The sequence below is a fragment of the Pteropus vampyrus genome, unplaced genomic scaffold, assembly GCF_000151845.1.
Source record: "Pteropus vampyrus isolate Shadow unplaced genomic scaffold, Pvam_2.0 Scaffold311, whole genome shotgun sequence".
NCBI lineage: Eukaryota > Metazoa > Chordata > Mammalia > Chiroptera > Pteropodidae > Pteropus > Pteropus vampyrus.
In genome coordinates this window covers 258812-274120 of record NW_011889092.1, presented here as the reverse complement: position 1 = coordinate 274120, position 15309 = coordinate 258812, and the positions used below count along the sequence as shown (strand labels likewise).

General features: G+C 35.6%; 1 protein-coding gene across 1 annotated transcript in view; it reads right to left on the bottom strand.

Annotated features, from left to right (window-relative positions):
* Positions 1 to 5453: 5453 nt before the first annotated feature.
* PGM2L1 (phosphoglucomutase 2 like 1) overlaps positions 5454 to 15309 on the bottom strand; it is a 67666-nt gene continuing 57810 nt past the window's right edge. Inside the window, exons 12-14 of the mRNA XM_011377451.2 lie at positions 13495 to 13570; positions 12848 to 12981; positions 5454 to 11129 (exon numbers count right to left, since the gene is read on the bottom strand). Coding sequence (XP_011375753.1) covers positions 11027 to 11129; positions 12848 to 12981; positions 13495 to 13570 — 313 coding nt within the window. The 3' untranslated portion in view covers positions 5454 to 11026. The remainder of the gene's footprint in view (positions 11130 to 12847; positions 12982 to 13494; positions 13571 to 15309) is intronic.

The following is a 15309-nucleotide window of genomic DNA, read 5'->3' as shown; positions in this document are numbered from 1 at the left end:
AGAATGAAACTAGACTGTTGTCTATCACCACACACCAAAATTAACTCAAAAAGGATCAAGGACCTGAATACAAGACCTGAAACAATAAATTGCATAGAAGAAAACATAGGAACTAAACTCATGGACCTTGCACTCAGAGAAAATTTTGTGAATTTCACCTCAAAGGCAATGGAAGTAAAAGTAAAAATAAATGAATGGGATTACATCAAGCTAAAAAGCTTCTGCTCAGCAAAAGAAATCGTCAACAAGGTAAAGAGAGAACCATCCAGATGGGAGAATATATTTGCAAACAATGCCTCTGTTAAGGGCCTAATATCCAAAATACACAAAGAACTCATATAACTCAATAACAACAAAAAAACAAACAAGCCAATTCAAAAATAGGCATTTCTCTCAAAAAGACATACAAATGGCTAACAGACATATGAAAAGATGCTCAACTTCACTAGCTATTAGAGAAATGCAAATTAAAACCACAATGAGATACCACCTCACACCTGTTAGAATGGCTATCATCAACAGGACAAGCAAAAACAAGTATTGGAGAGGTTGTGGAGAAAAAGGAACCCTCATACATTGCTTGTGGGAATGCAAATTGGTACAACCATTATGGAAAAGAGTGTGGAGTTTCCTCAAAAAACTAAGAATTGAATTACCATATGATCCAGCAATCCCTCTTTAGGTATTTACCCAAAAGAACTTGAAAACATTTATTTACAAAGATATATGCACCCCAATGTTCATAGTAGCATTATTCACAGTGGCCAAGACATGAAAACAACTGAAGTATCCTTCAATAGATGATTGGATAAAGAAGATGTGCTACATATAAACAATGGAATACTACTCAGCCATAAGAAAAGATGAACTACTGCCATTTGTGACAACATGAATGGATCTTGAGATTATCATGTTAAGTGAAATAAATCAGACGGAAAAAGTTGAGAACCATATGATTTCACTCATATGTGGGATATAAAACTGAAAGCAACAAACAGACTCGTGGACAGAAACAGTGGATTGGTGGTTACCAGATGGAAGGAAATTTAACTTTGAGTGGTGAACACACAATGCAATATACATATGACATATTATTGAATTGTACACTTGAAATCTATTTGATTTTATTAAGCAATACCACCCCAATAATTTTATTTAATATATAATTTTAAAAAAGAAAAATTCAGATTTCAAATTCCAGAGCCCCACCCAGACGCATTGAATCAAAATGTAGATAAGGTCCAGGAATCTGCATTTTAACAGGCTCTTGAGGTGATTCTTAAAGCATATCTAAGTTGAGAACACTTCATTAGGTTTTTTCCAAAGTTCGCTCCAACTTTGATGGTCTTTGTTTCTAAAACATTAAATTTGGAGGGTATGTCTTTGTATCTCTAACATCTTTTACAGAGCCTGGAACTCATTAGATTTTTGGTGAATGAATATATTTGAATTTGGACGACAGATTCAAGTCCCTGCTTAGGTATTTACCAGCTGCAATTCCTTAGGAAAATTACTTCTCCTCTTGACCCCTAGAGTTGTCATCTTTAAGAAGAAAATAATAATAGAAATTCCTATTCTGGATTCCAATAGTTGATGCGGAAGATAAATTAAATCCTGTTTTTGAAAGCTCTTGATTCCAAGTTGAAGATGATTTCAAGTCGAAGAATTACTACAAGTGTAAAGTGGACACCAACAGGGGTTACTTCAGTCTTTCAAATTCACGGATGGCTCAGCTTTCTTACTCTTGAGTGGACTAAACAGGAAGTTTATTTAAACACAAAACAAACAACCACCACGGTTGAAAATCACATTTTATTCAAAGTAAGTAGAGTCTTTTCAAGAAAAAAACATGATTTTTTAGGAGAAATCTGAAGCATTCCCTTAGTGCCCCCTGGTGGACCTCAGAAGCCAACTGAAATCTACCATTGTTGTCACATATTTGCTATTGGTTTAGCAGAGAAATTAATTTATCAATGTATATATGTTCTCCACCTAGATTAAGAGCTTTTTGTGGAGGTTCTCTTTGTCCCCACAGTTTAGAATTCGTTCTTTCACATATTGATTCAATCATGACTGAGCATCCATGGTGCCAGCTGCTGTGTTTGGCACTCAGGGATATAGCAAGAGGACCAGATGGTGACCCTGCCCCCAGAGCCCTTATAGTCAAGTACTGGAGACAGACAAGTAAACAGCCAATAACAATGGGGTTGTATGCCATGGAGGAGGAGGTGCGTGGAGCTATGAAATGCTTTCTTTGGCCAAAACTCAAAACTCAGTTTTGAGAAAATCATGGCACATTGAAAGATGGATGGCAAAAAACAAGGCATGAAATGTAAACTGGAGCCAAATGAAGTTCGAATTTTATCCTAAGGTCAGGGGGAAGCAACTGAACAGTTTTAAGCAGAGGAATAATGTGTTCTTTAAAGATCATTCTGACTACAGTGGGTAGAACAGAGTTGAGATGGCAAGACCAGAGGTAGAAAGGCCTGCATAGTCCAGGTGAGAAATAAATGTTTGGTTAGGAGGAGCACACAGGGAGTTTAAAATATATTGGTAAAACTTCCATTTCTTTCTCTGGGTGGTAGGTATAAAAGCGTTTTATTCTTTGCATCTTACACTACATTACACAAATTCTGCCCTTGTTCCCTGCCCAAATCTCACTTACCTTTCCCCTACTTCACCTTTCCTTATTTAGCCTGTCAGGTTATTTTCCCTTTAGCTTATGACTTTGCTGCAGCCGATGTCTGGCTGTAAGTCCTCTATCAACTCTCTAGTACTTCTATTTCCCAGTCTTCACTCATATATTGCCTTTGCTTTGAACTGAATTTATTCATATACCATGTGCGCCCCCTCCCCTTTGCTTATTCAGTCTACTTGCCTTCAAAAAAACAGCTCAAATTCCAATTTAGTTCACTTCGGCTGAATCTTTTTTTTTTTTTTCTGAGAACTTATTATCTGCTTGGCTTGCTTTTGGACGCTGGGGGTACTGCATTGAGTCAGCCAATTTCAGCCTTTGGGAGCTCACAATTGACTGGGAGAGTCCAGCACACAAACAGATCATACCCTCATGGTGGGGGAAGTACTATCACAGAGGTTGGCAAAGAGAGCTATGGCAGTAGAACTGCGGGGTGGAGGCTGCCCTGCTTGGTTGGTGGAGTAGGGGTAGGGAGACAGGTAGGAAAGACTTTTGGAAGGGGCGATGCTTGAGTTGAGGGTTAAAGGAGGAGTTGTTCTTGAAGTGGTGTCAAGGAACAAGCTGCAGGAAGAGCCTCCTCCCTGCCATGTCTGTTGTGCTGCCCACAAGTCACGTAAGAATCTTTTTCCACTCTGGGCTGGTACCCCTTTTTCTAGGGCATTATATGAATTCTGAATCCAGCTCTTTGAAAACTATCCACAGGGTGATCAGGAAGGTGAGAGGGACCTAAAACTGGTCACACAAGAAACAGCCGCTGAATTATGCATATTTAGACTGAGGGAAAATATTTTGAGTGAAAAGGAAATGGACTTTTGTGTAACACTGAGTTTCCAAGTGCAGCCAAAGGGTAAGAGTTGCCGGAAGCTAATTTCAGCTGAACACAGGAAAGAGCTCTCAACTGGCCTTTCTTTTAAAGAGAGCAACTTGTCTTGGCAGGTTGTCACTGAAGATTATATATATATATATATATCCTCATTTGGTAGTTATACTGTAGAAAATGATGAGAGTTAGAAAAGATGTTTTTTAAGGTTCTTTCCAGTGCTGGATTCTCTCATACCGTCTCCCACACCCCCACCATCATCTCCTAGATATCTTTTGCTTCAATCATTTCATGACCTTCATCACCTGCCGATTAAAGTCTAAGCTCCACAGCATAGCACTCAGGGCCCTCTGACCCTTCTCCACTTACATCCCTACCCCAAAGCAATACCAAACCACTTACGGTTCTCTGCACATTCATGCTGTGCTCTATGCTTATGATATCCTCCCCTCTTCCTTTGCTTAGCTTTTACTTATTCTCCAATTCTCTGCTCCAGCACTGTAGCAGATGTTTGTCCCTCTTGTCTGCAACATAATTTCCTGATTGGTAAATTAATTCTCGCCCACTGTGCCTTGATGAAAGGGTTAACTGCAGTGGCCTGCGACCCACTACTATTCAGAAGGAAGCTGAGGGGGTCAAATCCTTCCCTTATCAGCCTCTAGTTCCAGCTAGGAGGCAGCATATGACAAAAGTCCAGCCTACTGGGGCTTCTCTCCAGGTGCTTTGAATTCAAAGACATGAGAATAAATAAAGGTGATTCACCTGGTGGTGCAGGGTCAGTGAGAAAGGTGTCCTGAACAGGCTGTTCTAGCAATGACATGGTTGCCATGTTTTTTTTTCTACTTATTAGCCCTCTGGGGTGCCCTTGGTACCTATGCATTTCCAGGTCAATAAATATTTATAATATAAATGAATGAAGCAGAAGCATATAGGTCAAAGACTTAATTTAATGCAAATTATATACAAGGTTAGACCATTTAATTATTAGAACCAGAGGGAATTAATCATAAACAAGAGAATAGTCCCATCACAATCAGAAATGAGGAATTGTTAGTTTAGGGAGGACAGGGAAGAATGGTGAATAAAACAAATTTTTATTGTAATTCCTCCTCCATTTATATATACATCAACAATTCTCCTTTGGGGAAGATAACAGTCCTATTATTTTAGGTTGAATTAGCTTCCTGGTCCCTGTTTAGGTGGGTTTCAGGCTGATGGCCTTGCCCTTACCCAAACAGCACACATACAGTGGCAAGTGAAATCAAAGATAACGTGGAGGCTTCAAACCAGGAGGACATGGGGCCACTAAGGAAAGGCAGGAGGAAAATGCTGAGCTCAAGATTTCAGCAGGACATGAGTAGAGATGACCCAGAGGCCCCAAGAAGTAGGTGATGCCTGGGTGAGGCATTAATTAATGGGTTTATAAATCTCTAAAGCTGATACTATTGCTACTGCATATTTCTCATCATGTGCAACTCTGCACATACACAGAATCAAGAATTTAGTGTTTTCTGTAGGCAGAAACATGAGTTCATTCATTAAATAAATATTTACTAGGCACCTGCTCTGTGCCATGCTTTGTTCTAGGCAGTGTTAAAGTAGTGAAAAAGCTACACTCATGGAGACTATGGAGACAATAATACTAAAATTTATTTGGTTACTTATTTATGTGCTATGAACAATAATAAGTTAGCAGATGCTAATGTGGGCAGACGAATTAGGTCAATTGAAGGAAAGAGGAAACTAAGATGGAAAGAATTTTAATATTAACTCTTTCTTCTGGGATTTCTGATGAACCAATCAAGGAATATTTATTGCATAATGAGCTAGAATATTTGTTTGGCTAAAAGGAGATTTTAAGGTATGCCATGCATATATTTCAAAAACATATCCAGTTTGGATAGCAAACTTTATAAAAATTACACAGAAACTCATGCCTATAAAGACACCAGTTTATTTATTACTGATAACACTTCATTTGGCTAAAACCACAAGAAATCCACACACAAATACTTAAAGTGCAAATTCTTACAGGCAGTACACTTATGATACACCCTGGTGTTCTCATGGGGAAAAAATGGGAAGATGTTGACAGAAACTGTTAAAACAAGGGCACATTTTTGAACTACTGCTACACAGTCAGAAAAAGAATTCATTCTTAACCGCATATATTTTATCTGGCATATTCAATGACGTATACAAAGAATTTATTTTAGCCTATAAGAAAGCCTCACCATATATATAAATGCAGACCTTTGCTTGAGTGGCTCTTTTAAAATAATATGCTGAATTATAACAAAGGACAAAAATATACCAAATAATATCAAATCAGTTGTGACTCACTTGGAAGGTAGCACTAGTAGGCTCAAAGTGGTACTTTTACTAGTGATATTAAATCTACACAAACATCTCTCTAGCCTTTTTGGCCAACCCCTTGCTTTGAGTGTAAAATACGAGGCATTACACACAATTTCCGAATGGGAATATGCTCTGCTTTCTCCAAAGAAACTGAATATTTAAGGGCGTATGTGCTTAATAAACATTATTTATTACAAATTTCAGTAATGAGAATTGTTTTAAAAGCTGAATTTAAAAATTAATATTTTTGATTGTTTCTAAAACTATTTGCTTCTTTAAAATAAAATCTCTTCATTACTATTATCAGTAATTAAGCACTCTATATAACAGTTACTATACTAGGTGGTGTAAATATGAAAAATAATAAATCATGATCCCTGCTCTCAGGGAACTGAGAGCTGGGTGCTCCTTCTTAGTCAAGGAATGCCAACAAATTAAAGAGAACAGGCCAACACCTCTGACTATATTATATAAAGTTTGGTGGTAACATAACTGTTTCAGGTCAGTTTAACTTGACATTAATACTTTCAAAGTTCAACTTTTAAAGAGCAAGGAATCCCCTAGATATGTTTTATGTTTCTATTTCTCATGTGAGAATCAGTGTGTGAACCCTCAGGAATATGCAGCACTTGAAGAGGGGAGGTTGGGGGAGAAAACTAAGAGGCCACGTGATAAACACTAGTTATCACGCAGCAGCACCAGTTATGGTGAAGATTGAAGGAATCATTTTGTATTACGACAGTTTTATTATGGAGAATGCAAAATTCGCTTACATCCTTAAGATAGAACACGAAATTTCACGAGTGGTAAAATTTCTGAGGCTGCTTCTGATTTTGCTCTCAGGCCCCTTCCCCTACACATTCGTGCTCCTGTGCTTTAGGGTCATGCTGGTGGAAAAATTTGAGAAGCAAACTTTAGCTATGTCGCTTTGCTCTTATCTTCATCACTTTACTCATTGTATGTTCTCTTTATAAAGTACATAGTCTTTAATTAATAAAGAGAATAGATGCCATAATGAATATAATAGTGTGAGGAATATTCTAAAGTAATCAATGGTCAACGCTAACTTTATTTCCAACTAGAAATAAAGTCATGCTGTGTAGAGTCAGATGAGAAATTCTCTTCTTCCCACTTAGAATCCTTATGGCTATGGTAAGATACTTAGAGGGACAAATATGAAAAAATATTTCTTCAAATTTTGTGCTTTGGATGCCCAAAGTACAAGGAAACAGAAAATAAAATGCTAGATCAATTTACATTCATTTTGGTTAGTATGACTCTTTCCTCATCAGTTTCCAGAGCCATCTCAGACAACAAGTGAATTGTAAAAGGCCATAATAAATTAACATATAGTATCCAGACAGATAAAAAAAAAGTTATGAAATAGATTTTAAATTACTTCTTACAATGTCTTAAATATTCTCGCAATAAGAAAATAACCAAAAGTCTATAAACCAACTTAGTTTATGAATAAGTTTAAAGCATTCTGAAAGATACAGTTAAGATTTCTTGTCAGTGAGGTAATAGGGCAATAGCATTTCACAGTAACAAAATGTGGAAGGGCATATAGGGAGAGGGAGGTAGAGAGAAAAAGGCATACGATTAAATTTATCCAAGCAGAATCTAGATTTTTCAAGCATCATAAACAACAATGGAAAAGATCTGAAAGAAATACCGATAGCAGCAGTTCATAGAACAATTTCTCCATTAAACTCCAGCTAATATCTTTGTTGCGTCAATTCCAGAAGCAATCTGCTTAAGAAATAGTTCTATTTCCTATATAAAGATATTCCACAGTATCCAATCTTAGAACCTCTCTGTCTGCTGAAGTTACTACATCCAAGTAACAATACTTTAAAACAAATCCCTCAAATATCCTATAAAGCTATACATTCTTCAAAATGAACAACATTTTGTTCAAGTCTCAATTTGCCAGGTTAAATTAAAAATAACATCTAAGCAGGTCTTTATTCACTGCACTCATACTTATCTATCACTCAACATATACAAAAACTGTCTTGTGAACTAAATTCTTCTAAATATGGAGTGAAATTCGAATGTTACTTTCAGTGCTCTTTATGACATCTTTGTTCCAACCTGAGTTTTTTTTTTTAAAAAGTTTGGAAGGAACTCGTAAAAGCCATATAGTATATCCCTTAATATTTAAAATTTTTATTCTCTTAAAAATAAAATTCAAATAGAAGGCTTCTAATGATTGCTGCCCAAGTTCTTAAATAATAAACTTTTCATGTTGCTTTTTTTTTTTTTAAAGATCTTTAGTCCCTCTTATTTTAACCTCACTGGACATGGTGAACAGGTTTTCATATTACTTCTTACTTTAAGTCCTTCAATAAAAAAACTCAACAACTTAAAACTTATTAAACTATCTCAACAGCTTTCTCCTCCCCAGTGTTAAATGATCTTAATTCTTTGAACTTTTTCTCAGAGGTTCATTTCCCAATCTATATTTTATTCCTTTTTATTTCTGCTATATCCCCTCCCCAGTTCCCATCTGATCCTAAGACTCAACATCCTTGCAGGAACTGAATCAGTAAGAGGGATACTTTTTCTCATCTCTTAAAACTTGGTCTCTGTAGTGGTCACTAATAAAGGAAAACAAAAGGTTCACTATTTGCTCAACATCACAACAAATAAACACAAATAAACAACTTGCCCACAGTCAGGTTTTTCCCTATATTTAGGGTGGTAAGTTTGTTCTTCGCAAGAAGCACTTTCTGTGCCACCTTAGCGACCTTTCTATTGTTTATCATTACTGTTTATTTGCAACCTATGCTTTGATCTTGCCCCACTAATTCTTTTCTTTTCCCCAAAGCCCTAGAAAAATCCCAGTTTTGAGATACACACTCAGTGAGAATGCATTAATCTCCGTGATATTGTTCGTAAAGAAAAAGATAAACAATGCAGAGCCCAAGGCTGAGACCTACTGGCCAGCACTCCTGTCTCTCTTGGTTCACTTGAATTTACTCTTAGGCAAGTATACACTCACTATGTCAGTTCATGTTAAATATCATGCTCAGATAGACTTGAGAGCTTAGCTAGAATCAAATAATTACCTCAATTTATATCTTTCGGGAACATTTGTAAAATTTCGTTAATTTCAACTTTGGATTTTAAAATTTTTGAGATAAGAATCTAAGCTTTACTAAATTTTCACCTTTATTAAGATGACTTAAATGTTGCATTATATTAAAGCATTCAAACAAAACTGTTCTCTATGTAATAAAATGACAATCAGTGTGGCTTTAGTAATTATGAATGGGCTATTCTATCATTTTAGTTCCACTCTATTCTGCAGTCACTGAAACACAGACACTAAAACCAAATATACATATTTTCTATATATACAGCATTGTTCATAACACTTTTTAGAATATAGGTCATTTCCTAAATTACAGTCTACATTCCTAAAAGCAAATAAAACAAAAATTCTATACATAACTTCTTGAGTGCAAAGCCTTTGGAAAAAAACTCATTCAGAAATATGGTGCTCTACGTTTAGCCAGCTGTCTATTATCTACGGTCATAAAACATCCAGCTACAAGAAAGTAAGGAAAGAACAAGTTAACAATAGTGGCAATACAATAATTTGAAAATTATATTTGGATTATATGGGTTCAACCAAATGTTAGCTGATAGCTCCAACAAACCAAACCATGATTTAAAAAATATCCTAATCAGTTCAAATTTTATAGTATTATTATTATTGTTGTTGTTATATTTTTTAGGAAATTCTCTAATACCCATTATCTCCCATAAGCAATTTGTTTAGTATGATCATACCGTGGTCTTGTTATTGTTATCTTGCAGCTATACCACATGTGTTCAAGTTTTCTGTGAGCTCTGTATGACAGGATACACTTCAAGAAGATTAAACAGAGCTTCTCATTTTTTTTTTTTTTGGAAGACTGCAGAATCAACCAAAGTGACCTTCTAATATTTTTTTCCATATTACAAAAGATAAATAGTACTCTTGTGATCAGAAATTCTACAGAAGCCAACAAGATGTTAGGATAAACTGGGCTTTAGTATTAAAACATTTAATTTTAGTGTTTCATAACACCTAAAACTGAATGTTTTATTTCTTAGTAAAATTGGTATTACTTTACCCAATAAAGGAATAAGTCTACTTATAAAAATGTAATTCAAATGTCAGATTTTTAAACAAATTCAGAGCTCTTTTGTCAGTTCAGATTTTTTTCTTTATTTAAAGGCTATGATAATTGACACTTAATTCTAACATAAAGATCCTTAACTACAGTTACACTGAGCCTACTTTTATGAAGGTTTTTATTTACATTCATAAGATTTTAAAGTCAGCAAACCTATTTAATATGGAGGAGAAGCACCTATGTAGTTTGGAAGATTTTCCTTAACTGTCTGAAATTAACTGATTAAATTATATTTGATGCAGAAATGCTGTTTCAATTCACACCATACCCTGAGAAGGCACTGAGAAATTCGACAATAACAAAGCCACTAGGAGTGTTGCCACTATTGTTTTATGTTCAGTAAATGTGGGGATTTTAAATACATACAATAAACTTACACTGCACCAAGAGCACCTGAAACAGAGGAACTGAAAATCACATATTGTACATTTGTTCTAAGCTGGAAATGCTAAATACCCTATTTCAAATACTCTAATTTGTAAGTTAATAGCTATGATGAAACAATGACACTTTTCCACAATATTCTGAGAGCAGTGCCATTTTCTTGTCAATTTCATACATTAACTTCCTTAACTCTACAATTATATAGCATTTATCTGCCTTTTTTTTTAAACCATGCTATACACAATTACAAGAATATTGAACTAAGCTTATTCACACTTTAATAAGAAAACTCAGTTTTGTATTGTTCTGTTTCTGTTAAAGGAAGAACTACATGTTACTATAATACTTTTAATGTAATGACTTTTGTTCAAAACTATGAAAAAATTTGAATCATTTCTCTCCAGACCTTTTCATTTCAAATTTATACAGTTTGTTTACTCAGCCAACTAAAAAGAAAGAAGATAAAAGGAAAAAGATACTCGGACAGATGATAGAGAATACTAACACAAATTCAATGCATGGAGTTCTTGGTTGTCCTGTTCCATTCGCCAGCACAAGGTAATGAGGTACTGGTGTCCACTAAACAGAACGCCAGATCAATCCATTTTTACTGGGCTCAAGAAAATTTTCAATCAGAGCTTCAATGAGTTTCTTCAATTCCTCTTCTAATAAGGTAGTGTCACTAAGGAAAAAGATCAAGAGTTTTGAAATTCTTGATTTTCATAGCCTTAAAATTTCTTTAATTGTTATAATTGTTTAAGAAGGCATATACCTGATGGGATAATTAAATAATTGGCAAACGAAAGAGAAATTCACTCAGTTAAAACAAAACAAGACCAAAGTGTGGGGTATCACACACAAAGAAAACATCAATATTACTAATTGAAGTTGAGCTGCATTAAGAGGAGAGCCTTGGTTCATGGTACATGGATGAGTTATATATAGTATAGATAAAGATTTCTCCTGGGACAGGTGACTTAATGGCTTAGGACAGAGATACCAGATGTTAAGAGAGAATGGCTTCCCAAAATACTTTTGAAGAAAATGGCCTGTACAGATATTATGGGATGATACAGCCTATCTTTCAGGTAGCAGAGGGGAGTGTGACTAAAAGAATGAGATGTTTAAAAAATAAATGTGCACTTACAAGTATGCCCTTCAAAGCCATCCCTTGTAAAGCTGCTACTGCCCAAAACATTTCTAGGAAAACCTCTTTTAAACTGCCTTCACAGTCATTTTACATACTACCCAACAAATTAGTTTTTATTACTTCAATAATCATTTTAAACCAAATATATTTTTAACCAAATATAGCATTACCCAATTTGGTTTACTTTAGACACTGCTTTTTTTACTCCCTAAAGGAAATAAAATCTACTCTTAAATGCGAAGATTTAGGGACATAAAAAATAATATACATTAGGCTCTGAAGGCAGTTCCAAAAAATCTCCTTCGCAAAAATATATTGATCAATGACAACATTATAGGAGGCACTACTTTCAATAAGTTTAAATAGCCTTTAAATATTTTTATTAAGGTCAAGTTAATTTAGTCACAGTTCATACTCTTAGAAGGAAATAAATTTGGCAGATTAAGTCAAATCACATTAGATATAGAAAATGAATATTTGGTAATAAACAAATTATTTGTTGATCATTTCTTTATGTTCATCACATAATAGTTAAAGCTTAGAGAGTTTTCCCAGGAATATAAATTCACTAACATTTTAAAATTAAATTCTCGAATGATATATAGCTGCTTTGGAAAATAGTCTGGCAGTTCCTCAAAAGGTTAAACATAGAACTACCATGTAACCCAGCAATTCTACCCTTAGATATATCCCCAAGTGAAATGAAAACATAGGTCCACACAAAAACTTGTTCACAAATGTTTGTAGCACCACTATGCAAATAGCCGAAATGTCCATCACCTGATAAATGGATTTAAAAATGTGGAATATCCATACAATAGAATATTATTGAGCCATGAAAACAAACATTTTTTAAAAAAGAATTAAGTATTGGTTCATGCTACAACATGGATTAACCTTGAAAACATTATGCTAATTAAAAGATGCCAGTCACAAAGGACCACATCGCATACGATTCCATTTATATGACATGTTCAGAATAAGCAGCAAATCAATAACGACTGATAGTAGACTGGTGGTTGCCTAGGACTGGGAGGGAAGGGAATGGGAAGTGACTGCTATTGGGTCTGGGGTTTCCTTTAGAGGCGATGAAAATGTTCTAAAATTTATTGTAGTGATTGCGTAACTCTGAATACACTAAAAACCGTTGAACTGTACATTTTAAATGGGTGAATTATATGGGATTAGAGTTATATGTCAATAAGGCGTGCGCACGCATGTGATTGTGTGTGTATAAAGTCAGTGCTTACCTCTGGTCAGGTGATGCACACATCTCTGCATAATATTTTATCTTTGGTTCTGTCCCGCTTGTCCGAAGAGTAGCAACACAGCCATTTTGAAACGTAAATGTAATCATTTGGCTGTTTTTACTCACAGGCAGTACCTATGCACAATTGTAACAACAGCTTAATGACATTTGGTAACTTTTTCATTTCCGAGAGTTGTAAAACACATTCCCCTTAAATGAGGTATCTAAAATACTCAAATTCATAGAAACAGAAAGTAGAAGGGTGGTTGCCAAGGGCTGGGAGAAGGGACAAATAGGGAGTTGTCTCATGGGTACAGAGTTTCAGTTTAGTGAGATGAAAAAGTTGTGGAGATCTGCTGCACAACAACGTGAATAGAGTTAATGCCACTGAACTGTATGCTTAAAAATGGTTAAGATGATAAATTTCATGGGGTTTTTTTACAATTAAAAATTAAAAAAATATTTTTAAAAGAATTATAAAATACAAAAGATTACATACATAATTTATAAATATACCATTTACTAAATATTTATGATAGTGCAGGCATTGGGTTATATATCTTACACACATGATCTCTAGATCTCAACAATAATCCTGGCAAAGTAAGAATTACTGCCAATTTATAGACAAGGCTCAGAGTAAACAACCTGCTCAAAGTCATTTGCTAAGTGGCAGAGCAAGAAGTCGAAGTCAAGTCTATCTGTATCAAAGTCCACCCTGCCTCTACATTTACAAAGCGCTTTACAATGTCAAAGCACTTTCACAGTTTATCAATAGTCTCCAACAGAGTGCACATATCCTAAAGCATAAGCAAAATAATCCACTGGGGCACAAAATTTTTTTTTAATGTTTTTTACCTAAAAAAGAAAAAAAGAAAAAGAATGAAGCTTTACTGACATTAAATGTATGGATTAGCACTGGTGCTTCCTAGACCACAGATTAGTCTCTGAAGGCATCTCGAGGGAACTGTGGGGGTTGTGCTAGGACAAAGAGGTTGATAGCGGTGCCTTCTCTCAGGTGTCCCTAACCTGGTCCTCTCCTTGAGACCCCTCACTCAGTCAGTAGTACTACCACGCATTAGCTGCTTAAGACAGAGATCCTTCTCCCCTCTTCTTCACTCACAGACCATCGAATAGCAAGTCCTATCTATTCTATCCTTTATTTAACTCAACTATGTCAATTCTCTCCATCACTAATACTACTACATTAAGTTCAGGCTACCATCATCTCTCATTTGGATTATTGAACAGCGTACTAACTGATCTTTCTGCCTGGTAATTGGGCTATCTCTAACCCACTCTCCGTACATGCCCTTCTTCCTCATGCTCCACACTACAGGTGTAGAGGACTACTTGTGGTTCTTTGAAGGAAACCATGCCGTCTCATCTCCAGACCTAGCACTTGCTACTCCCTTTGCCTGAAACACCTAGCTCCTCCTACAGCTGATAACTCCTACTCATACTCTAGAATTCAGCTCACATAAGTCCTCTAGAAAGTCTTCCATAAGCTTCCCAAATCTGAGTAAGGGTCCTTCCTATGCTCTTCCATGGCCCCCTAGGCACCCTGTGGTAGCACTTATAATTTTTTAAAAAGTAAGCACTGTTTACTTGTCCATTTCCCCCACTGAATTCTTGAGTGCAGAAACAGTGTCTCTGTCATTGCTACATTCCCATTGTACCTGTGCCTGTAGCACAGAAGAGTTTTGATAAATGCCAGTTGAACACACAGATAAATGTCAATTTGAAGTGTGAAGAAGAAAGAACTCGGGAAGTCTTTGATGCATACTATGTGACCTTAGAGGATTAAATATATCTATACCATCTGCCTTACAAAACTATTATAATCATCAGTGGGGAACAGATAGAAAAGCACTTTGAAAAACAAATATCATAAACTTTAAAGAAAGTTGAGAGGAAAAAAATAACACCAAGAACTACTCTAAGCACAGAAACATTAGAAAAATAAAAAGCCAGATGATAGGTTCTTCTCATCAGCAGTTTACAAAGACAGAAAAATAGATACACACACAGGTGCACATACACTGAATACCAATAACTGAGAACTAATCCTTTGTTGACTGGATGAATATACACAAAGGGAATGTGGGTAGTATTCTACACAAGAGACTTCGGATTTCCCAAAATATATTATATCCCTAGAATCTTGAGATAACATCAGAACATTATAAATGAAAATTTAAGCTAATCATAATGATAACTAAATATGATCAGCAATCTGCGGCATTTAAATATTTGTTGAGCACCTACTACATAGGCAGGAGCTTTGAAAGGCATAAGGGTATATTCACAAATGGATCTGCCATGTACAACACAATGATAACAAGATTGAAAATGATGAATGACAAGAGGTAGGCACAATATATAATGAAACCTTAGGAAGGTGATATCTGATTACAGGACCTGGGGGATATGTAGAGGAGATAACATTTGCCTTACGTCTTC